Source organism: Myripristis murdjan, chromosome 9 (assembly GCF_902150065.1).
Source record: "Myripristis murdjan chromosome 9, fMyrMur1.1, whole genome shotgun sequence".
NCBI lineage: Eukaryota > Metazoa > Chordata > Actinopteri > Holocentriformes > Holocentridae > Myripristis > Myripristis murdjan.
Window position 1 is genome coordinate 10146417 of NC_043988.1, and position 23920 is coordinate 10170336.

At 40.1% G+C, this 23920-nt stretch overlaps 2 protein-coding genes across 3 annotated transcripts in view; both read right to left on the bottom strand.

Moving 5' to 3' along the window:
- Nucleotides 1-699: 699 nt before the first annotated feature.
- ulk1a (unc-51 like autophagy activating kinase 1a) lies at nt 700-17637 on the bottom strand. The gene is made up of 27 exons (XM_030060922.1): nt 17141-17637; nt 16945-17037; nt 16792-16833; nt 14910-14942; nt 14734-14770; nt 13203-13376; nt 12298-12371; nt 12102-12203; nt 11023-11081; nt 9468-9550; nt 9124-9174; nt 8905-8993; nt 8614-8770; nt 8452-8512; nt 8012-8101; nt 7399-7524; nt 7192-7316; nt 6599-6741; nt 6354-6478; nt 5957-6078; nt 5404-5529; nt 3633-3787; nt 3321-3496; nt 3089-3207; nt 2689-2846; nt 2028-2163; nt 700-1919 (listed from the first exon to the last, which is right to left on the bottom strand). The coding sequence occupies exons 1-27, from the start codon at nt 17228-17230 to the stop codon at nt 1873-1875; spliced, it is 2793 nt and encodes a 930-aa protein (XP_029916782.1). The 5' UTR covers nt 17231-17637; the 3' UTR covers nt 700-1872.
- Nucleotides 17638-19182: 1545 nt separating this feature from the next.
- adgrd1 (adhesion G protein-coupled receptor D1) overlaps nt 19183-23920 on the bottom strand; it is a 29812-nt gene continuing 25074 nt past the window's right edge. For both annotated transcript variants that reach the window (XM_030060989.1, XM_030060988.1), the window contains 7 exons: nt 22434-22500; nt 22103-22169; nt 21881-21972; nt 21640-21766; nt 21508-21549; nt 20922-21014; nt 19183-20829 (listed from right to left, as the gene is read on the bottom strand). In XM_030060989.1, coding sequence (XP_029916849.1) covers nt 20734-20829; nt 20922-21014; nt 21508-21549; nt 21640-21766; nt 21881-21972; nt 22103-22169; nt 22434-22500 — 584 coding nt within the window. In that variant the 3' untranslated portion in view covers nt 19183-20733. The remainder of the gene's footprint in view (nt 20830-20921; nt 21015-21507; nt 21550-21639; nt 21767-21880; nt 21973-22102; nt 22170-22433; nt 22501-23920) is intronic.

Genomic DNA, 23920 nt, shown 5'->3' on the forward strand with positions numbered 1-23920 from the left:
CAGGTGCTTGTGCAGCCAATGAAAAATCACATGGTTTAGTCCAAGAAAGACAGACCCTGCGTTCCAATACCCATACTACCATACTATTTAGTAGGGAAAAAAATAATTAGTATGTCCCAATACATACTAAACTACATACTTTTTAAGGGCAGCTGCAGTACATACTAAAAGTAAAAAGTATAAGTATGCGATTTGGAATGCAGGGAGAGTTTCTTCTCCAAATTAGGATTCTGGAAAAGAGTAATTTTTGCAAAAACAGATAAATGTGATTAAAAGCAAGCAAGAATGAAGGAAAGAAGTGGCTGCAGTGTGTAATGCTTCTCACAGCAATTCAAAAACACATGAGGGCAGAAATGAATACAATGAATACAATACAGAATGTACTAGTAGAAGGGGTTGAAGTATTGCTAGAAGAACTGTTAATAGGAGTTGAGGTACTTGAAATGGCACTAAATACAATCGTAGAAAAGGTTATAGTACCTATAGTGGTAGCTAATATAGTACCTATAGTGGTATTGCAGTTAGTCGTAGGAGTTGAAATACTTGCATGTACAAATACACCCATGTTGAAATTGACATTTGGAAACTGTTAATAATACCAATGGCCCAAATTGTCAGAATAAATGGTTTTGCATGAACATGATATAGTTTTACTGAGGTGCACTCATTCAGTGGCCAAACAGAACAGAAGTGAGAAACTTAACAATAAATAGTATTTATTTATTTCCATCACCCTGCACACATAATGTAACTGATTTTCAGGCATTCTTAAAATGAAGTAGAAAAGACTATTTGACAACAGCCAACAAACTCTACCCCCTTTACAATAATTTTCTTTCATCAAAAATATTGTACACAATTGTCATAAACTGTACAAAAATTAGTGTGACAACAGGCAGTCAAAACTACATACGGATTCATTCTAAATCATCACACATTCTGCATTTGACCCAAATTCACATTTGCTACATCACAGATCATTTTTGAAAAAGACATAACAAGGTGAGCACACACACTCACGCATGCACACACACAAATATACACACAGAGCATATAAACACAAGTAGTGTCACATGCAATTAACAATGTGTGTAGAAGTAACTCATTATTCAATGTAAGTCACCTGAACAGAGGCCATTATTGGATTCAGTTTAAAACTTGAATTTCATTCTGATGCCGTTTCAGAGGATGCTTAATGTTGACTGAAATGTGTGTCCGATTGTAAGACATAGACATAGACAGAAATTTTGGGTTCTGTAATGTAACCTAACCACTATAGTGCTGAAAACAGAGGGATAAACCATTACATGGCTATGACACAGTTTCATTACCTTGCAGTCCACTACTCTGCCTTCATAAGAATGAGCAGAAATTAAGCAGGCACAGTATTGTTTTGCTACACATTGGCAATATTTGGTCTTCTCACCCACCTGTACAATGTTTTCACTCCTGTTTGCCCTCAGACTTATACAGTACATATAACATCAAAGATTCAAACACACAGAAAAAGCTAGACAGGTTAAGCTTTGCTTCAAGTAAAACAACTCATTTAAAATCAGTTATAATTCTATGTAATTAGTCTCTGTGCAAACATCACACTAATGTACACAAACTGTAGTGTTAAACTACAACTTGGTAGTTAAAGAACTAAGCCTGAGACCAAGTTGCCTGCCCAAGCGATTCAAACAATGTTATCATCATACCCCTTTTATGCCTTTTATGTAAATATTCCAGGCTGGGTGGTATATTAAGAGCAGATGCTCCAGTGGTCGTTTCCCTTACGGAAGATCAAAGTGCTTTTTGTGTACCAACAGTCTGAGAGGCAGCAGATGAAGCATGAAGGCACAGCTGCTGCAGCCGCAGTTGTCAAGCTCATGGATACTGCAGAGCAGAAAGACGTCGCTCAATGCACTGCTTACCTGAGACCAACAGAGAGAATGAGACAGGAAGTCAGAATATTGTATAAGTTACATCAAAATACATAAAACGTCTGATTACTGGTTGTGCATACTAATGTTGACACCTACATTTATCTACCCTGTCGATGTCTGCTTGCTCTACGAGGATGCGGGACAGACCCTCCATAAGCACAAGGGCTTTATGGTAGCGCTGGATTGATGCTGCTCCATGGTGGAACATCTCGTCTAAAGCTGCAGACTGTACCTGGATGCAACAGGCACACACACACACACACACACACACACACACACACACACACACACACACACACACACACACACACACACACACACATACACACACATGTACACACAAAAACAATCAGTAGTGTGGCTACAGGATGTTATTTACTGTAAACATCCTGTCAGCTTATGGCCGAATGATGCATTGATCTATATCAATATTATGGGACTAGACAGCTCAGAATTTGGAATATCATATTGTGTTTTGGCAGATATTCTCTTTTCTTGGCTGTGTTACAGTAAACGGATGCAATTTTATGAACTCTTGTTTGTAAATGTCTTGTGAATGCACCAGTAGTCCCAACAGTATTGTCACAATATCGATACCAAGGATTTTGTCAAGGATATTGTGATATTTGATTTTGTCCATATTGCCCAGGCCTTTGCCAGCTATATGGCTTGCAACCATTACTCACACAAAAGTTGAAAACAGAATAACTGCATAAATGGATTTGGAGAATACCAGGTCATTGTGATGTGAGCTCACCATGTGCACAGTGTGGCTGTAGATGAGCTTATCTGCGGTGATGCCACTGAAACGGTCCATCAGCTTCTGTTTGTCAAGCAGGAAGCTCTGCAGCTGGCTGTTGAGGGAGCGGCAGTATGTCACGCAGCTCTTGTACAACTCATTCAGCTTCTTGACCACTGCACACAGCACAGGAGATCCAAGAAGACAGATGTAAACAAATTCATTTGAAATGTACCTTCTCTATAACCTTCAATCTGCCTTAGAAAGCCTAAAATACTTTCTGCTGCAGTCTGGTGTTGCAATTTAACCTGATACGACAGGTGTATATTTTTATAGAAATTAATTCAGTCAAATGCAGCTTTAAATGTTGAACATTTTACAAAGAAGATCACTTGGAAAAACAGGTCCTTAGTTTCACCTTGCTTGACTGTGGCAGATGGAAGGAGTCTGCCTTGTTTGATATTCTCCTTGGCAGTGTGCAGTGCTGACGACAGGACCTCTTCAGCCTTCATGTACAACACCAACTGCTCCGCATAGCTGGAATGTGCATAGGAGAAACAGAAAAGATATCATTCTCAAGGAAATCTGCCGGGAGACCGCTAGAAAAATGAGCTGTGTTGAAAGAGAATAAAAATCTCTGTGCACCTCACCTCCACTCTCTACTGAGGAGGCTGATCTGATCTGTCACCAGGCTCTGCTCGAGAAAAGACACATCAGGGTTGTTGCTGGCGTCCAGCCCTATGTCTTTAGAGGAAGCCATTTCCATGACACAGTGGACGAAAGCCAAGGTGAAACGGAGATCAGTCAGAGCATCTGTATGTGGCTGCTGTAATAAAAGAACCAAGATAATATGGTAATACCCTTAGAAACCTCCTCAAATACCTGTGCATCTAAAAATCTACTTTGATGTATTCAAGTCAACAAGCAAGATCCACATCACGAAGCCGAGTGTTTGTCTGTACCTCCATCAGTGTGTCTTCAGGGAGCTCTGGAGGATGAAAAACCACTGCGCCGTGGGGGCTTGCGTCCATGGCTTCACACTCACTGTCTCTCCGGCCTCCTCTCTGGAGCTGGCGACTGCCAAAGAGCCAGGCTGAGCTGACATGGCTGGGGGAGCCTTCAGGGAAGACAAAGACAAAAGCAGGTTAAATTTCCACAGAAAAAAAACCAATACTGAGCAGAGCTGGAGAAATGCAGATAACCTGAAATAATAATTATTATTACCTGCTAATTATTACCTATTATGCAGAATGACAAAATGAGATTTGGTAGGAGACTAGCACTTTTTGAACCAATTCATATCTTATTTTGAGGAGTGGTACTGGTTAGGCAGTAGACTGGAGGAAGAAATAACGACAATGGATCACTCCCATTGATTACTTAAACAAACATGGTCGATTTCCTATAACTGGGGGAGCACAACCAAAATTTTCATCCAGTTTTTCATCCAGCAGTGTCATTTGTTAATAGGGAGCCAGGACAAACAAATAAGAGCAAGGATGTTCCATTTGAAAATAGCTCTCTTTCAAATATCAGAGGATTAAACAGAGATTAATGACTTCATATACTGTAAAATCATATTTGCAACAATAATATTGACATTTTTTTAATCTCTGCTTGATGACATAAAAGACAAATTGGAACTTTGCTCCAAGAGGAGTCAGGCCAAACCCCAGCCTCTGGCGGCCCTTCACCTCCTGGCCCAGGCTTACAGACTGCTCTCTCATGTTGTCATACATGTGTCACCTTGTAGACACGCTCAGTCAGTAGTACATTGTGCTTCAGATATTCCAATAGGAAAATTATGACTGACAACAATGTAATTCACAATACAGTGTGTAAATTAGAATAAATTGTTGGCTTAAATTAAGTAACTTACGGTATGATTTGAAAGTTTGGGTTAAAATGCTTTGAAATTTGATACATCCATTCTTTGTATGATAGATAATGCATGTTGTGAACAGTTTTTGAAAATGTTACAAGATGAGGCTACAGTACAAACCTTACTGTACAATGTACCGTGCAGAGAACTTTTAATAATTTACTTAGACCTTTTTCACAACAGCAGCCATTTTGACATGAAACATTAGGTACTAATGACATTAATTAAAGTTCTGCTCTAATTCATTGTACCAGTGAGCCAGCAAACACAATAGCAGGACCCTGGTTCTGTTAGACCTAAACAGAAAACAAAACCTTAATTTCATTGGTAACAACTGTGTTTACCTGCTATTTCATGTAAGAAAGACTGCTGTGAAAAGGTCTATTGCTTAGAAAATAATCACAAAAACATTTCATAATATTTCTAAGAATTTTAGATTGACTTTATATATACTACACATTAAGGCACTTGAAATCATGGAATGGTTTGTTTATCTATGTTAATATATTTCTTTAAAGCCTTTTCTGTCTGTTATAATTAAATGTACAATAAGACGTTCTGTTTAACATTCATGTCTAAAATGCACCTGCTTTTGAGCCCATGCTCTCAAGAATGACAATAACACCTATTATTCAACATTTAGTTGATTAATAGCATGACAGTCATTTAATCCAATGTTACATGTGGAAAACTTAATGGATTAAGACTAGCATCAGGATATGTGCTTTTAATGTTTGTAAAGACAGGACATGATTTTACAAGAGCCAAAAATTGATGAAAATATGTCCAATAATCTTGGAGAATCAATGTGCATGTAAATGCATTCAGTAGGAAGAAAATATTCAGTCTACCTGCAAACATCTTGGGTGCTGTGGTGTCAGGAGGAGTGTTTCCTCTGGATGGAGAGCCCACAGCAAAGACAACAGCAGGGGGGCTTTCTGAGGAGCCAGGGCCTTTTAGACAACCACAAGGTGGAGCTGCAAGCACAAACAAGGAAAGCCGAGTACACTGCTTAAGCTGTTATTGGAAAATGACCAAGAACTGATAACATTATTGAGTGAGTGCCCAGGTGGAAAAATAAATACAGGGTCATGGCCACACGACTGGTTCGCTAAAAACAGTAAGACTCATACATTAACACCGCCTGTCAAGGACTGATCTGATCCGATATGTCCTCTGAGTGACAAGGACTAGCAATGGTGTTATTGTGTGTTAATTTCATGGTCAGTACTGATTTCTTCAGTACCACCTGAAGCCTTAACTTTGAGACATTTTACAGTGGTGTTTAAATACATGGGCCATGCCTGTGGATACTTTGTATAGTCACTGCAGATATACCTTACTAATCAGTGAGAGAAAAATGCCTTTCACATTATATATATAGACTTAATACACCTTACATACCTGTTGTGTCCATGCTTTTCTCAGAATTGAGGCTCTCGTCACTTCCTGCTCCGAGAAGCTGAGCTCCGAAGGCAGCCTTCAATAACATATCAGACAGCAGGCCTGTGCTCAATGACCTGGCCCTGTAATACAGCCAGAGATGCCATTAGGAGCATCTAATGATGAATGAAATTAAATATGATTCACATGACATCTCCAAGTGCCAAAGGATAGGTTTTCATATCAATAAAACAGACGCACGGTTAACTGTTGATCATTTCCACAATAAAAACTTTAAGTCATTAAGATCTTGAATGAAACATACTTTTGACTTGACCATATAACTCAATACAGAATGGTTTTACTAAAGTTTGACAAAAGAAGACATTGTAATTTTCAACTGGAGAAAAGTTCTGACCTTTTAAAAGGGCCTTTTTTGTTTTCTGGTTTCATGATGATGTTTGTCTGGGAAGCAGGGGGCAGGTCAAGGCACTGCAGGTCTGGGGCTGTCCTGTTTCGACAAGGCATTAATGGTGGAACCTTCTGCGGAAAGAATTGTAAGGTTCTGAGACTTAATTGTATTGTGTTAACATACATATTTTCAATTGTTGGCAGAAAACATTATTTAGTTGAACTGTTTTTCTATGTATTTTGGAGGCTGACCTTGCCGCTGTGGCTGTCAGGACTCTTTGCCTGGATCTTGTTCCTGTGACCGGAGCTCTGGTGCCTGCCAGGAGAGCCGGCCAGCAGTTCAGTGGTGGTGCTGAGGGGGAGAGTCTGCTCTGATGCCTTGGGAGTGGTTCCCACTGAAGAATACACAGCACAAAGGGTTAAAGTGTTTAACCATGTATTCTTAGGCAAAAACAGTATGTTTGCAAACAAGGCTAAGCAGATGCCTCTTTCTCAACTGGAAAAACCTGCTCTCAAAATCGCTATTGCTACTGCTATTGCTCTCTACTTACACATTTTGAATATAACAAGTTCAGACATATTCTTTGGTGATTGTCAAGAGGCATTTTGGAAAATGTTGGAAATCCAGACACAGAGAAAGTGCATTCTGTTGACATGTAACACTTTAAGAGCGTTCACTTTTCCCTGAAAGCCCACACGGCCTCAGTGGCCAAGAGTAAGTGACACTGCACTAGGAAACTGCGGTTTATGTGACCGAGCTTATGAAGCAGAGTGATCATGAAAAAGAGTGTTGTTCAGTAAATATCAACCGGACAGGTCAAACAAAGGCCAGCATAGACATCTACCTAGTGGAGAGGACTGTTGTGGTTGAGCTCCACCAGCTGCCCGCCTCGAGGAGCTGAAGGCAGGGCATGGACCACCACATCCAATGGAACTTTCACTGCCACTGCCAGCACAGCAGAGTGTGACCCTGAATGACATGAAGTTAGACAAGAGTGATAAAAACATACTAGACTGAGAGTTGGAGGGCAGGTGAGGTGAGGTGTACATGCCTGGTCGAGCCTTGCGAGCCTCCAGGTTGAAGGTTCTGCTCCATGCGTTGATAGTTTTGGATCTGAGTTGGGACAGGAATGGGCACCGATTGGCTGTAGTTACTGCCACCAAACTCAAGAGGCTTGCTGCATAGAGAACAGAGGAAACAGAGGAATAGGCAGTTAGAGGTGAGTGACCTTACAGATTTATAGGGATTGGGAAAGTAGTGGAATTAAAAAAAGGAAAATTTCCTGACTCTAAAAGCACCATGAATTCCCTCATGGACAGTAACTGCTAAAATAGGTTTTTACCTTCATACTCTCTCTTGTAGTGATCTGCCAAATACTTGAAGAACAAGGACATATACCGTTTCCACAAAGAAAAATAGTTTCATCTACACAGCTGTTACTGTATCAGCTGCTTAAGTTTAATAGGTCAACAATCACTTTGTATCAGCTTCACTACAGATATGGAAAGTAAACAGGGCAGAGTGATACATATACAGAAATGCAGTTGGAGTGCCATTAGCGGGAGATATTGGCACTGTTTCCAATGTTTATGGATGCCTCTTTATCACATCTTTATAAAAACTTTCATCTCAAACCCACATGCATCCACCTGCCCTCCTCTTACCTGACAGGTTTGGAGGGGCAGTGTAGTAATGGAGAAGATGGTGGTGTCCTGCCTGCGGCTCTCAGGCCCCTCTCTGCCAGGAGTGAGCTCCTAGGAAAAAATATAAACAAAGACAACATTAAAGTTCAGTCTGCTCAGCTCTCATCTGCAAATTCATTTTTCATGTCAGTTCGACTTGACTGTCATTCTAAAGGGAAAGTTTTTTTCTTGTGTTTAACAAGAGAAACATAGGCAACAGAGGAAAGCACTACAAACAAAACAAAGCTGCAGTAAAATGCTATAGTGCAAACCAAAGTGCTACAAAGAATTTAGTATTACAGTACAGTACAGTGCAGTGCAGTAACAATAGGTGTGTTTGGGAATATAGTTTCAAAATGTAACACTAGGGGGGGCACACTGCAAAAAATCACAATTAAGTCTGTTGTTATTCATCTACTTACCCACTATATATGAGGCTGCCCTCAATTGGTGACCCATTTCCCGTCTCACAAGTGTACTCACCTACAATGCAGTGAAAGAAAAATGTCAGGTCTTGATGAATGAACATGGACAAAGTGATATGAATGAACCTGAATTTACTGAGTATCATAGCCAGTTCTTACTGGTAAACTGGGCAGGCACCATGACATAGTCTTCTTGGTAAAATGAGGCGCTCCTGCTGTCCTGATTGGCTGCATCCTTCAGCAGGAAGCCAGGGGCATCCTGGGTAGGAGAGTGCAGGGCCTTGGGCTGAAGTCGATGCATCTCTCCATCGGAATGCTAAGAAAGCAGAAAAAAACTCTTTGTCTAAAGTTACCACAGACAATGGCAGTGAAATACATTCTTTATATGGTATTATATTTCACATTTGTAATTTTTGTTTTAGCAATCCAAAAAGAGAATGCTGTACACACTTGAGGGGAAGCCAGATGGGATGTGGAGGAGCTGCTACATGAGCTTCCTGATCCAGAACTGGGATAGGAGAGCATGGGAGCTGGAGGGCCTGTCAGGGAAACAGACATACTGGTGTTCATCTCTGGTGAACATCTCATCTCATCTGGTGAACTGGTGAACATCTCAGCTACAACACTGTTTCTGACTCTAAGGTGTATAAAAATAAGGGAGGTACATACATTTCCTTACGAGTGAACTCGATTCCAAGAAAGGGTGGTGGAAGAAGTCGTCTGCAAATGGAAAGATTTCACTTTTAATAGCCTTTCAGAATGTAGCTTGAAAAACGAGCTAAGGGGTCTTGCACTGCAAACCATTTTAACAAGTCAATTACTCTCAGTGTTAAAATCATGTAAAAAATCTGCCAAACTTCATTTGAAACAAGTGGGATTGTCTCATCCCACTGTGAGATTTTATTTATTATTTTTTTAGCTTGTTTTAAGAAAAACAAGATCTTGACACTTGACATGAGAACACATGAGTTGTAAAGATGGAGATTTTTGCAGTGTGAGGGAAAGAGGCTCACCAAAATTCATCCGTTCCTTGTGGTTCCTCTGCAGCAGGCCCAAGAGAAGATGTCTTAAGTGGCTTGAAGTCTCCCTTGGGATGCTGGGGAAAACACAAAGGTTTTATATCACTCAACTCTGCCTTTTTAAAAATGACAAAACTCATGTGAACAAACTGATACAAGGTATATGAGAGACACCATGGACAAAGTCAGATTATTGGTCCATCCCTTTGTATAGCTTTATGTGCCGACACATTAATAACACACAGTATGTGTAGCCTTTATGCAATTTTGTAACATTATCAGCCTGTTTCCGATGTTTGCGTGTTATGTTGTCGATATGAAATGCTATATGGTGTTTGAAGAAAAGAATATCTGGGTTGGAGGTATTTCATACATACAAAGTGAGCTGTAAAACGTGACATATTTGAGTCTAGTTTGAGACATAAGTGCAAATTCTTAAGGTATCATGACACCTAGAGTCAGTAGTGTGTGTGCATGTGTGTGTGTGTGTGTGTGTGTGTATGTCTGCTTATGTCTGTGCTGAGCTATGTGGGTCATGTGGAAAATGATAGCAGTGCAGGCCACTAGCTGGCAGCTCAGAGTGGCTATATATAGAGTGACAAGAAAACAGCAAACCATGCCTCCTCACACAAACAGGACCAGCGTTATCACTGGCTTTATCATTCCAAAAGATTAGCGTGGCCGCAAGCCAAACTCAAGCTTACAAAGTGAACAATGAAAACAGTGGGCAGATAATACATAATTCCCTTTGAACATCTTCCAGCCCCCAAGTTACAAACATCGGAGGTGCAGGATATAGAATTGCTTTTAATAGCCAAGTGAATGAAGTGTAAAGGAATACGTCTTATTGACACTGTTGAAGAGACATGTTGACAGATTACAGAGTTTCGAAGTACACACTGACATATAAGAAGACAGAAATATACTTTAAACCAGAGACTAACATAATCGCCATCCATAAATTTTAAATTCCTTATATTTCCAAATTATTCTCTACTACTTTAGGCAGCACGGGCCATAATTGTGAGACCCTGCCTCCTTCTTCTCAGTTTGTAATCAGGTATTGGTAGCACATAAAGTAGAGAGGCCTTGGCAGTAGATAGTGAGAGAGTTGAGGCATCTAGAAGGTTCTACAAAAATAAAAATAAACACCTGTCAGTAATGTGTCTGTATCATCGTCTGCCTGGTTATGACTATATCTGAAAGCCCATGTGCAACAACTGTGTTTGTTAGGAGCTATTTGTGTATGTGTGCATAGGCCTATGTATCTCTGTGCACTTGTACAGTATGTGTTTCATGTACTGGCCATGTGCACACTTTAAACACACTCACTCACACACACACACACACACACACACACACACACACACACACACACACACACACACGTATAGCCTTTAGTGCGAACACATGGAGGATCAACATAAGCCATTCATCAGCAAATCAGTGTTTACACCCTCTTCCTAACACCTGCCTCTGTGCGTGTGCATATGTGTGTGTGTGTGTGTGTGTGTGTGTTGAGGGTTACACGTTACAGAGGTGCGCTAACCTTGGCAGGAGGGTCCTGTTACTTTCGTAGAAAAGACGGAGCTCCTGAGGTGTGTTGGCCTGCACACACACACAGACGAACAACACAGGCATGAAAGCGACACCTTAAAACTTCCATGCACATTACATTACTTTACAGACATGTTCATTAACTTGCACAGATAAAAAAAAATAAAGAATCAATGTAAATGACAAGTTTGAATTTGTATTACTCAGTGCAAACATACAGAGAGAATTGTGCCAAAGTGCAAACAGCTCAAATATACACTGCATGTGCACATTTGAGGATGCCACTGAAGATAGAGCTTGGAGGTACCATCTACACCAACTAACATTGTACTGACCCTTGGACTGCTTTTAACTCACTGACCTGCCGGGTAGATACAGAAACAAACCTTCTTTCTCATTCTCAGGAAAAATGCATCCAAAACAGGTAAAGAGATACAGATGAAAAAATGGATTTCACAGTCAAAGCAGGGGCCTTGCAGCATATTAAAGATGTGTCTACATAATGAGTGAACAAACAGCAGCATAATGGTTTGAGCTCAGTAGTCTCCTGAGTGGTAGAAAGTAATATCCAGGGTTGTGAAACAGTATTTACCCTAGGTTCACTGAAATGGCTCATAGCCATTTCCGCATGTTCCCCATCTGTAAACAAGGCTCTTTCCTAACAAGCAGTCAAGCTGTTCCAGAAGTCTCTTAACAACAAGTCTGGGGTGGAGATCAGGAACTGTGTCACCCAGCAGACACGTGATGTTTATAGATTGTCTGTTGCCTAGTGGTTTCTTGGTTTGAGTTGTGACAGGGATGAATTCTGAGCTGTCTCTTGTCAAAGCTAATGGCAGCAAATGTCTCAGGTTAGCAGCACATTCTATAAGACCTAGCAAATCTGAAAAGATTTTCATAAGCATTTTATGTAAGGGACCTAAGCGGACATTTCAGATTAGTAGGTCATGGAAACCTGGCCAACCAAAATATGTAATAGCTTGAGAATTAGTCATTTAATCCAGAGTTTCCTAATCCATTTACTTTAACACTGAAGAGTTACTTTTCTGTCTTGTAGGTGTGTGTGCCACTCACATGGAAAGGTGCCTTTCCAGTCAGACACTGGAACACGATAGTTCCTATGCTCCACAGATCAGCCTTGGCATCATAGTTTTGGGACATGATGACCTCAGGGGCCTGTGGCCAGACAAGCAGAGGTTACCTCTTAGGGACAGCATGTCATTACACCACATTGGAAAAGGAACCCAACATCATCAACACTCATATTTACCATGTACATTGGAGAGCCACATAGTGTAGCTGCCATGGTGTTTGTCTGGAGATGACGTGCAAACCCAAAATCAGCTAAGGGAGAGAGGGATAGAGGGTGAGTTAGGTTTGTGTGTGTGTTTGTATAAGTAAGTATATTGAGGGGGGTATGGTGTCAATATCAGCCTTTCTTATCCAAACTCACCAATGAGAAAGCTATGAGAACTAAACAAAGCCCACTACTAAATATTCACTCAAACGTCTTGCTACAATAGAACTACATAGGGGAATCGAGCCATATGCAAAGAGGCACTGAAAAACATCCAACACCCAAGGGCATTTTTGGATTCAAAACATTCAATCTTGAGGCCATTAATCTTGCTAGTACAGGTTGTGCCTCCTCTGTTCTCTAATTGCTCTGTCCTGATCCATCTGTAGCAGTTTCAAATCACTGGCCTCTGGTACATGCAGTTTACATAAGGTCACCTAACAAAATCAAAGTAGACTTCTGTGATTTCAAAATTTGGAACATACTAGATAGCCATGGCCAGCTGACTCACTAAGATACAGAATATGAAAAACTGAAACTTCTCTGGCTTGTTTCCCTCACTTCCCTTTTGACTGCTGTTTCCTCAGGTTTGCTTTTAAAAGGACACAAGGGCAACAAGCTGGAGTGTTTTGAATCCAGAAAGGGCATTTATGGGTATTTTTCAGTGCTACTTCACAGATGGCTCAATAATCCCATACAGTTCAACTGGATTTAGTGGTAGGTTTCTCAATACTAGCACAATAATTGCAAATGTTGTGTTTACCAAGTCAGATATACAGCCTAACTTCAACAATAACTAAACTGTCCTTTAAACCTTGCCAACTTTAACAATGCCTAGTGTTGCCCTGTTGAGTTTCAAGCACCAACTGAATACAAACCTATCTTGATGCAGGTGTTGTTGGGGCTGGACCTGCGCCCCTCTGCGTGGCACAGCAAGATGTTTTGGGGTTTGAGGTCCCTGTGTAGGATGCCTTTGCTCTGCAGGACCTTCATGGCCTGGGCTATCTGCTGCAGGAAAACACGGATGGTGTCCTCACTCAGTGTGCCCTTAGCTGCGTGTCAGAGAGATTAAATATAGCAGAACATACATAGGAAAGACGTTAGAAGGTGTATATATATATATATAAAGGTCATCACACTGCATGTTGTATAGATGCACAGACAGGTGCTGCTAGGTGGGGAAAAACATGCTAAGAGCACATACATTTGTCCGCTGTGACCTGTCCTAACACAAGCCCCATGTTGTTAGATGTTAGATTGTTTAGTGAACCGAACCTAAAGCCTACTGCTCAATTTGACTGCCAGTGATGATGTTATCAATATGTGACAGTGAAATGGTGTGATTTAATAACCTTTTCATGCTGACAGGCCTAAACAAGACATTAGTTGTGCCCCATAAGTGTCCAGATAACCAGTGTGTATCAACTGCACATCAAAGATGTCATAATTTGCTTTAAATATGATGCCACCCTCCCCAGAAAACCTAATTTGCCAATCTGTGGACCTGCATTTTGTTTACAGTGAGGAGAAATGTGGGCATTAACATCAAGACCACATGCCATGCTAGTATTTCTAGCTGCAGTGTTTTTCCATCACAGGACAGGAGATAAGTGAGTGACAGATGGGTGAGGTCATGTGGGTGCTCCCTGAACCTTGCCAAGCGTGACTGAGTGTTGCGCTGCAAATGGCAGGATGTGCCTTCTGGCAGTGACGCAAAACGGGCACGTCTACAAAATAAGAGCCACTGGCACAACAGCAGCATTAGACCAGACCTTTTAAATAGACACATCATTGCCAACAAGGTAAATATAGCCTGAGATATATCAACTCCGTGGCTTCGGTCTATCTTGGGGAGAGGGTGTGAAACCTGAGGTGGAGGAATTTATTTTCAACGTGACACTCTAGTGAGCATTTGTTTTATTCTAAAATTTCATGAGCGATAGGAGCATTGAGGGCGTTAGTAGGTAACGGCCAGACAAATAAACTATGAGAGTCATTTTAAGCAATTTTAACACATCTTGTCATGGTTTCTACAGGCTTGGTTGGGAAGTGAATCTTGGGAGGTGTTATTAACCAAAATAATCCAGTCCTAACTGTTTTACCTTATCTGGGTTAAGCACTTGGCAGCATTAGTGATCATTTACCCACCGACGTGTGGGAATGCTGAACCTGCTTTCGGTGGTTAAACTGCCCTGCCTGCCCTAAATCCTATTATTGTCCCTCAAAACTCTGAGAGAGCTTGGAAAACCATGTTAAAGCCACAGACCACTCTGACCCAAGCTGTTCCCAAAACGTTCACAAGTAGCAACCAGTGAGTTGGATCCTGTCTTGCAGCAGTGAGGTGTTGCAGTGAATGTGCCTTTTATGCTTATGCAGTGAGACCAGTGACTGTGTGAGAAGACCACTTACAGTGAAGGTACTCTGCCAGGTCACCCCCATTGCAATACTGAGAAGACAAGAAAAGCAAACTCTTTATCAAAGTGTCCATATTACTGCAAAAGGAGTCTATCTATTTATTTATTTTTATTCCTGTTATATATGGACATGAAAATACAGCAGTTACTAACATTCTCAATGCATCTTACCTCCATGACAAGATACACACATCCTCCCATTTCCTGTTGGTAACACCAAATAAAATGCAAATTATTATGGGTGCAAATAAATGGCAACTGGAACACACTTATGTTGAGAATCACTACAGATTTAGCCACTACATGGTAATATTATCCTGGAAAAAGCCATCTGGTAAATGGCAGCGAAGGCATCATTGTTTTACCTAATGAGGGATCCTGGGCACGTGTAGCATACACCAATAATCCATCAATGTCATAGCAAGTTACTCAACAAGTAACACCAGCTCATTTCTTATACTGGTTTGGCTCCCATTTGGCTGCTTTCCATGAAATAAGTCATGATGAGATGAGGTGAGGTGAGGTGAGGTGACATGGGGAGGGATGGTTGGGTGAGAGCTGAGAGGTTTAGAGTGTCAGTCCAACCTGACAACTCAACGGCAAGTAAGAAATGCACATGCTGGCTGCCTCCTGTTTGTCCTTTATTTCTCTTGGGAAAAGCTTATTTGCTATTTTGTATTTCAAAGCCTCTAGCTCCATTTGAGAGGTGTTTGTCATCACTTATGAATAAAACTGGAAAGCTGTTTCAGTGTTACATGTGTTACAGGGACAGATGACAGAGAGCATCACGTTATGCAGACGATGGGTAAATTAACACATCACTCAACCTAACACTGTCCTCAAAGGCTATCCCAGCCTCGGTGTGTGAGTAGGTGTTATCTCAGGCCGTGTCCTACGCTGCGTCTGCTGCAAGGCACACCCCTCCCACTCCCGTGCTTTCTTTATAAGCCATTGTTTAGCCTGATAGTCAGGCTGCACCCTGCCATCTGTTAGAGATAGTGTGACTGGACAGATCAGCTCACTCATGCCTGGCTCGCTGCTGCCTTTTACAGTGACAGTATGGCAAGAGGCGGAAAGCATGCACGCTCACACAAAATGACATAGACCTACAAACAAATGACATGTCCTGTATTGACCTGTTTAAAGGTCTATGGATATATGCTGTATAGTTCTGTTTTTAACACTCTACTACTCAGCACCTTAATTGTTTGTTTTACTATCCATTACCCAGCACCTTAACAGTTTATTTATTGGAAGTGGTGATTCCATGGGGCCGAATCAAGTCTGACAGTTCCTGAATCCCAGTACCAGGCGTCGGGTTCTGCCACTTGGTTTCTTGGTTTCATGGTTTCAAGCTTACTCTGTGCCATACTATCTGTATATTTCTTATTTCATATTTATTATTACCATCGGTATATTTCACATTTCACTTCTCATGTTCTTAGGTTAGTTTATTGTATATACTTAGTCCTTATTGTCTTTGTTGTATATATTTAGTATATTTAGTCTTTATTGTATGTACTTCTTAATTTTAATTTATGTTTCTACTGATGCTGCTGTAACATGGGAATTTCCCAGTTTGGGATCAATATAAAGTAAATCTATCTATCTATCTATCTATCTATCTATCTATCTATCTATCTATGGCTATGCATAGCATGCACCACTTGGACAGGAAAAAAAAATCCTATTCAGACTCAGGGCGTCAGGTGTTAAACATCAATCATGTTTCCATTTGTACTCTTTTATGAGGAATCAGTGCCATGACTGATCTATATCGGGTGAAGCTTCCGTGCAACATGAACTTCACAGCTCTGCTCTATGAAAAACTACAACATCCAGAGAGCCCAGCATGCACCACATGAGGGGATGACGTTCATTGTTTTGCACAGTGTGTCAACATGTGGCTGCAAGGTCTGTGGCCTGACCTGTGTGGTTACTGATGCGTTTATGTGTGTATGTGTGTGTGTGTGTGTGTGTGTGTGTGTGTGTGTGTGTGTGTGTATGTGTGTGTGTGTGTGTGTAAGAACTTGTGGTTTCAGAGTATCCATACCTGATAGTCAAGAAGTCCAACAATATTCTCATGTTTGAGTTCCTTGAGGATGTGGGAAAACACAATGTCAACAAACGGTGCTATGGGAATGACACACTAGCAAAGAATTGCCACAAGAATGCATGACTGCATTGCAAAGTCAACTGTAGTTACCTTCAGTATTTTGATTTCTTTACCAAGCAGAGACTGTGACTTGGCTAAGTTTTTCTTGTTGATACACTTGATAGCAACTTCATAGTCACGTTTCTTGGAAAGGAGAAAAGCAGGATCTCAGTAGACTACAGTGGCAGCCAAAAATGCAAAACAATCCCCAGACAGCAGCACATTGCTCTCACATATCAGTAATTACCTCTTTATGTCTCCCTTTAAACACAACTGCGAAGGCACCGTGGCCAATCAGGTCTTTCCTGTTGAACTCAAACTTCCCAATGGTCTCCATGGGTAGTGAAGTAAACGTACAAAAACTATCCGAGCGGTTTCAGGAGGTTGAATTTCCAAGTGAAACAGACACACAATCCAGCGACAGCTCTCCGGTGCCAGAAAGTCCCATTTCATAGATGAAAATACCGTATTCACACATGACAAGCTTTATCATGGAAGAAAACAAGAATGACAGTCTTCTAAAGTTGTTGTCACCATCGACAAAAAGTCAAAACAATGTGCACAAGAAGCAAATACTTAGAAACAAATTAGCCTACTCCCAGACTCCTACGCTTATTTAAAAATTAAACTGTCCTCTGTCACTTTTGCTGAAGTTCTTTTAAATAAAAAAAAAAGTGATATTTCAGCTCTTGGTCGCTGTTTGAACCCAGCCTCTGAGCTCAGACCGGGATATTATCTTCCTCACCTTCCTAAACCCTCCGCTGTAGTTATTCATATCTCACGGCGAGCATGCGCACACGGAGAGGTAAATGGTGCCTTCAGGTGCACTTCCTCAGGTCCTACTTCGTGTTTACAGCGGAGACAAAGGAAAATTTACAGGTGAGCACGTTTATTTCTACTGTATGTACAGCAGGCGACTTTAAAGTTTTAACTCATTTTTGAACTAATTGTTGGTCAAAAATGATGCGCATGATAACAAAACATTAGACAAAGAGAAAATAGAAGGATACAAGACTAGTAATTATGTACACAAAGCACCAAACAATAACAATTAAACGCATCACTTTTACCATTAGCTGTTGACAAAGCGCTCAAGCTCTCCGCCCCCAAAACACACCATTTTGACAAGCTGGGTATCAGAAACCTGTCACTTTTCCTGCCGTAAGTTAACACGATGTTGCATCATCCCTAATGATATTTTTGACAGCACTTCAAAGCAGCATTAGGCCATCTCCTTGATGCAGCACAGTGAGCTGTTTACCACCCACTGCAGGATATTTCCACACTTCTGACATTTGTCTGATTTATATTCCAAGATTATCTCCATTACTCAGTGAGCAAGGCACTGGCACTGTCAGGCTTAAGGGTTAGGGTTAGATGCTCACATTCATGAGAGTGTTAGGGAACTTTACATATGTGTCCACCAAATGACATAGGTTAAGATGATAAATATCTAAAAGTACAAATTTTAATGTGATGGTAAATATGTTGTTTTAATCCTTAGATGCACAAGTAATTGGGACCTACACTCCAAAGCATCCACCTCTGTCTTGTTGCTTTGTTCTGTTTACAAAACACCCACCCAACCTGTGTTAGCAAGCTGTTTTGAATAATAACACACAAATAAAGCCACACTATTACTAACTAACTGAGTTAGCTATATGGTAGTAGCTGGCTATCTAGAAAGGATGGTTTGATAATTTAAGAAAAAAAAAAAAAAACGAAAAAAAACTACAACCTGTGGTAATAGATGTGTAATGTAATGCAGTGCAATTATTGTCAATTTAGTGGCATGAAAGAGTTGCAGCAGTAAAAAATAAATAAATAAATAAATAAAGATGTATATAATATTGTTAATATTGATATATGAAAATAAAGTGTTAAATAGTCTTGATAAGTGGTTACACTGCTGATGTTTGAAGTGTGCTCAACAATAGGCTTTATACTTGACAAGGATCAAATGTTCTCAGTGGATTCCACAGGAAATGCATATGACCCATTTTTGACCCACTTATGGAAAGTGAGGGTAGAAAAAAAAAATCAACATCCATTTTCTTAAAAAGTGCAAAAATTAAATTGAAAAAATTGAACAGGACAGTGTCAAAAACAAGGTTTTTGAGGAATACTATCTTTTTACATGAAAAGATTATTATTATTTTTTTTTTCAAAGATACTGAAAAAAATCACGGGTCATTTTTAACCCACTTATGCATCCAAAGGTTGATTATTTTAATGAAGATGACACAGTGATTTTTTGTAATATAAGTTTTTTTTTTTTTTTAATAAACATAATGTAGAAGCACAGAATGGGCAGAACATAGTACCTTAGAAAACAGTCAATAAACATTATGATTTGAGTTTAGAAATATTTGAAAATTAACTATTCATTCAAAAGTGACATGGAAAGTGAGCATAGTACGATTTACAGTAAATCCTGTTTTAAGAAACTTGGTTGTACAGTGTAAGATCAGTGAAGAATTTTCAAATATGTTTATCTCCCTCCAGTCTCACAGTAGATCAAGGTTGCAATTGCCTGGACTTAAATCAAACCCCTCTGTTACAGAATACATATTTTATGACCTTTTTTTTTTTAAGATTAAAAACACAGGTATGAAACTTCAAAACCAAAAAAATTGCAACAGAAACAGCGGAACAACACGCCACAAAAAATTCACAGAATTGTGTCTTGAACACAACCAAGAATTCAAAACTCTTCAAAAAAAAAAAAAAAAAAAAAAGCATAAAAAATGTAGCTTACTAATAAGTGAGGTACTACAAAATACCATGGTCGTTTCATTTCAAAAGGAGATACAACACACAAACAGAGACACAGCACTGAACAGCACAAGAATGCGAGCTGTGATGCCTTGTGAAAACATGATACAGAGCTCTGAATCACAAAATAAATAAATACAACAGAATGCTGGGTCTCATTTACTGCAACACAATATTGTCCTTATGTAGTTATTATATTAGGCTGCTAAAATGTAAATGAATGCTGTGTACATGTGTCTAATCTTGAAGAAGCTCACACTGCTGTGAATACAGATAATACAGTCAATGTGTCAGTGTGGATTATGAATCAAATACTTTTGGTGAAACACTTCTATTTCAGCTGTGAATCAAACACTATACTTTATGAAAGTATGGTGCCTCCCTTTTCATTTACATATCCAACATTTGTACCCCTCATAACCATATGAAAGTCATGATTGTGTGATTGCCATTACAAATTATCTTAACATTAGGCAGATTAGCCAGTCTTACAGTTTCTGCAGGTACATAAAAGCGGGTGGAGTCGCACTATGTGAAAAAGTAAATGTACATGTCAAAGCATATTACTGCTATTTAAATAAACTCTGGCCAAAAAAATAAATTGACTGTAATAGACACGTAGGCTAGGCAATGGACGAGTCTAGACACTTCTGCGTGTTGTCTTTTGTCAGACAGACAGACAAAAAAACAAAAACAAAAACAAAACAAAAAAAAAAAACAGCCGGTCACTCCCTGCAAGGAGCGTCATGGCATCTGAACCACACTAAAGCTCTCTGTCACTTCGCTGACCTTGTGTCTCCTCAGAAATCCCTGCCCTAGTTTTAGGGTAACATGAGATGTCTTTAAATGAGACAATAAGAAGGCACAGTCCTTGGAGTCTGCTTGTCTTTAAAAGTGAAGCTACTAGTCAGCTATAACACCTAACACCTCCTTTGGAATCACTTATTTCATCTGAGTGGACATTCATCACATAAAACAGTTGGGACAAAATACTCTGGCCAGTGTTTGTCATTCTTCAGATTGCCGTCTTTCTTCCACCGTGGACAGGCATGACAATCTGTGGTTTTAGACGGCTGAGAGGTCGATGCGATTGGCTGAGTTGGTGCTCTTGTCCCATGTGTTCATCTTCGTGGGGGTGACACCCTCCTTGTTGCCATTCATCTGCAGGATGGGAGGGAGGAGATTAGACTTAAGCAGTTAAGAAAATGAACAGTGAATAATTCAGTTGGGCACATCCTCACACTGGCACTCACAATGTCAGAGTTGAAGGGTTTCACATTGATGTTTCGGATAGAGCTGCTGGTGAGAGACCACACCTTGGTTTTGTGTTTAAAGGCAGCTCTAACCTACAGAAGGAAGAAACACCATGACAGATATTAGTGACAAGTGCCACGTTAAAGCTACACGAAGCATGACAGAGTTTTGCCCTTTTTCTGAAAAAAGAAAATAAATCCTGATGTTGGGTGTGTGTATTTCTTTGCCCACAGGAAGTGACAACATTAAAATTTGATAGTGAATTGCACAGTATGTCCTAAACAACAGTGTGTGAGCACTCTGTACAGAGGAAGCTGGACTCACCAACAATCATTTTTACCCCAATAACACTTTTACCTCTCTTGACCCTGTGGGATCTTTGTTATTAAGTGATAACAGACTGGCTGGGTTGGTGAGGATGAGTATGCCGTGTGTTGTTTACTTAAGTGACCTTGCATCAGGGTACTGAAGTTCCAATTTTTCTCAGTTATCTCAACATATGACGTTGCCTAGTATCAATGAAAATATCAGAGAATAAATAATCACAACACATGAAAATAATTAAATAATTAGATTACAGCATACCTCAGAGTTGAGCAGACAGTGAAACAGGAAGACAAAGAACCCCTGTTGGGAAGTAAAGGAGAATTGGAAACTTTCAATGACAAAAACAAATGACTGCACAAAAAAAAAAAGATCTTACAGTTAAGAACATACTTGTAATGAGTTGAACACTGCAAAGATATAGAGGAATGGCAGGGTGTGGGTGTTGATGGCAAGAACGCCAAAGATCCAAGAAATGCCTAGTATGGGCAGCAGCACCGCCACTGCTTTGGCAGTCAGTCTGAAAACAAACAAAAATCCAACAAACCGATTTTATAGCAACAGTTTGTGATATGAGAACAATGTAGGATTTCGAAGAGCATCAGTCCAGTCATGAAAACAAACAGCTACTCACTTGACCGCATTAGCATCTCCATGAACCTTGTAATTCTCTCCACCGATACGAGATATAATCCTCGTGACAGATATCAGAATGCCAATATTAACCTGAAAGTCAGCACGGAAACCACCCATATTAGAGTAAATCAACATAACACAGTGACACGAGAGATTCAGGTGTAGATTTAACCGTGATTTATGAACTGTGAAATGTAACTGTTTATTGTAATTTTCTCACCACAATGACAAACAGTGCCGGAGCCACAAATGCCCAGATGGCTCCATTCTTCAATGACAGCCAGCAGCTGAAAGAGTGGGTGGAGATGGGGGTTGGTGGGCAGAGGCAGAAGGTGAAAATGTTATGCTGTTATTCTGTAATGCTGTAATGTAAACATGGCATGACACTGACGCTAAACACTGCAGTGCTTTTTAAATGAGGCTGATGAAAAGTGCCTGTTCCAATTATTCTCCACCAATGACAACATTCTTATGCAATGCCTTTAAGTCGGTGGGATAAAAATAACTTCATATAATGTATCTGTTGAATATCCAGGTCTGAATGTACTTACTTATCGACCTCACCGTAGCTGTCCAGAGCTGAGGTCATGGACACTACGCAGATCACTAGTGGAGAACCTGGCAGTGAACAAAGAAATGTGAAATGAAAGATATCCACTGATTATCAGCATGTTCGTCTATAGTAAATTAACATGGGTTTCTAAAAGGAATCGCAAATGAAAGATCTATCCTTAAAAGCTTTTTGCAGAGGCTGCAGAAATGTGTGCTCTGACAGAGCTGGGTCAAACAGTGCCTGCAAAATAATAATAATCTGTAGTTTTTTTGACCTACATGGTGAATTGAACAAACTGGGCTTACTGTATCGGGACTGTTGAGATGACAAATTCAGTGTCAGATTTGCTATCAATCACCAACAAGTGTACTTGAATAAATTTCGAAATACAGCCCTGCAATTGTCTAAACATTCTGGTAGTCATTACATTTTCCAACATGTCAAACTCCACCCCTCTGGCACACAAGTAGGCTAAAACAAACATGACACATCTTTGCAAATACGATGGGCCCCAGGTCTATGTTGTGATAAAACTTATCTGCTGTGCTGTTCCTTGTTCATTTCTTTGAACATATCGCTTTTTATTGTGGCACTTCGATCTGCTTTAACATCTTTCGGCTTGCCAGAGCCAGAGATTCCTTACACATATCCCTACAGCAAATTTAAGCTGTTACTTTGAAGCAGGAAATTAAAGATAAATGGGTCAGCAGCCTTTATCACAGCTAATGGCAGTAGCTGTTAATTGCAAAATCAGTGTTTTCCTTTTACATGTCTAGCAGCTATGCTTCTAGCTGCCGGACAAGTCTCCAGCACATAATTTGCAGTTGGCCACACAAAATGAGGAATTACTTTGGAGAGGAAAGAAAGGAAGTAATAAAAAATGGATCTTATTTCCTCTAATGGTTTCAGCATGTGGAAGAAAGACCACGCATTGCCCAGCAGCCAAACACAGTATATGTCTCAGCTTCTCTTTCTATCTGTCTATCCACTCTGGTCCACTTAGAGTTAGGTAGACCTCTGATGCAATGGGGAGCTAGTCACGTTTTTATCATCATGATGTTTTTTTTACTTTTATGTAACCAATATTTAACCAGCAAGGTCAATCAACAAATATTAAACTCTTATTTGCAATGATGAGGCATGGTGTAACCTGTGGTTGAGGCTAATCAAACAAGATAAAATTATGTAACAAAATGGCACAGCAGAGGGAATGACATGGGCATGAGACAAACAAGGACAAGGGTCAAAGAATGTTTTGCATGTCAAAGCAATTAATACGGCATGATCTGATCAGTGTGTATTCTCAGGGGAAATATCTATGAAATGCATTCAGTGGCAAGAATAAAGCTTTTTAGTGTAATAATATGGTGGTTGAAAGAGTTCTAGAAATTGCAACTTAAGTAAAAGGACTGTAACTTTCCTGATATTTTACTTAAATAGAAATGGAGGTTCTGCTGTAAAAATCTATGTAAAAGTATAAAGTTG

Bases quoted from the DNA above. Each gene is read 5' to 3' on its own strand.
- ulk1a (XM_030060922.1), bottom strand. From the start codon at position 17,230: ATGGAGACCATTGGGAAGTTTGAGTTCAACAGGAAAGACCTGATTGGC. The intron at 17,038-17,140 runs GTAATTACTGAT...CTCCTTTCCAAG, and splicing joins TTAAAGGGAGACATAAAGAG to AAACGTGACTATGAAGTTGC. The intron at 13,377-14,733 runs GTAAGTGGTCTT...TCTGACACGCAG, and splicing joins CCTGGCAGAGTACCTTCACT to CTAAGGGCACACTGAGTGAG.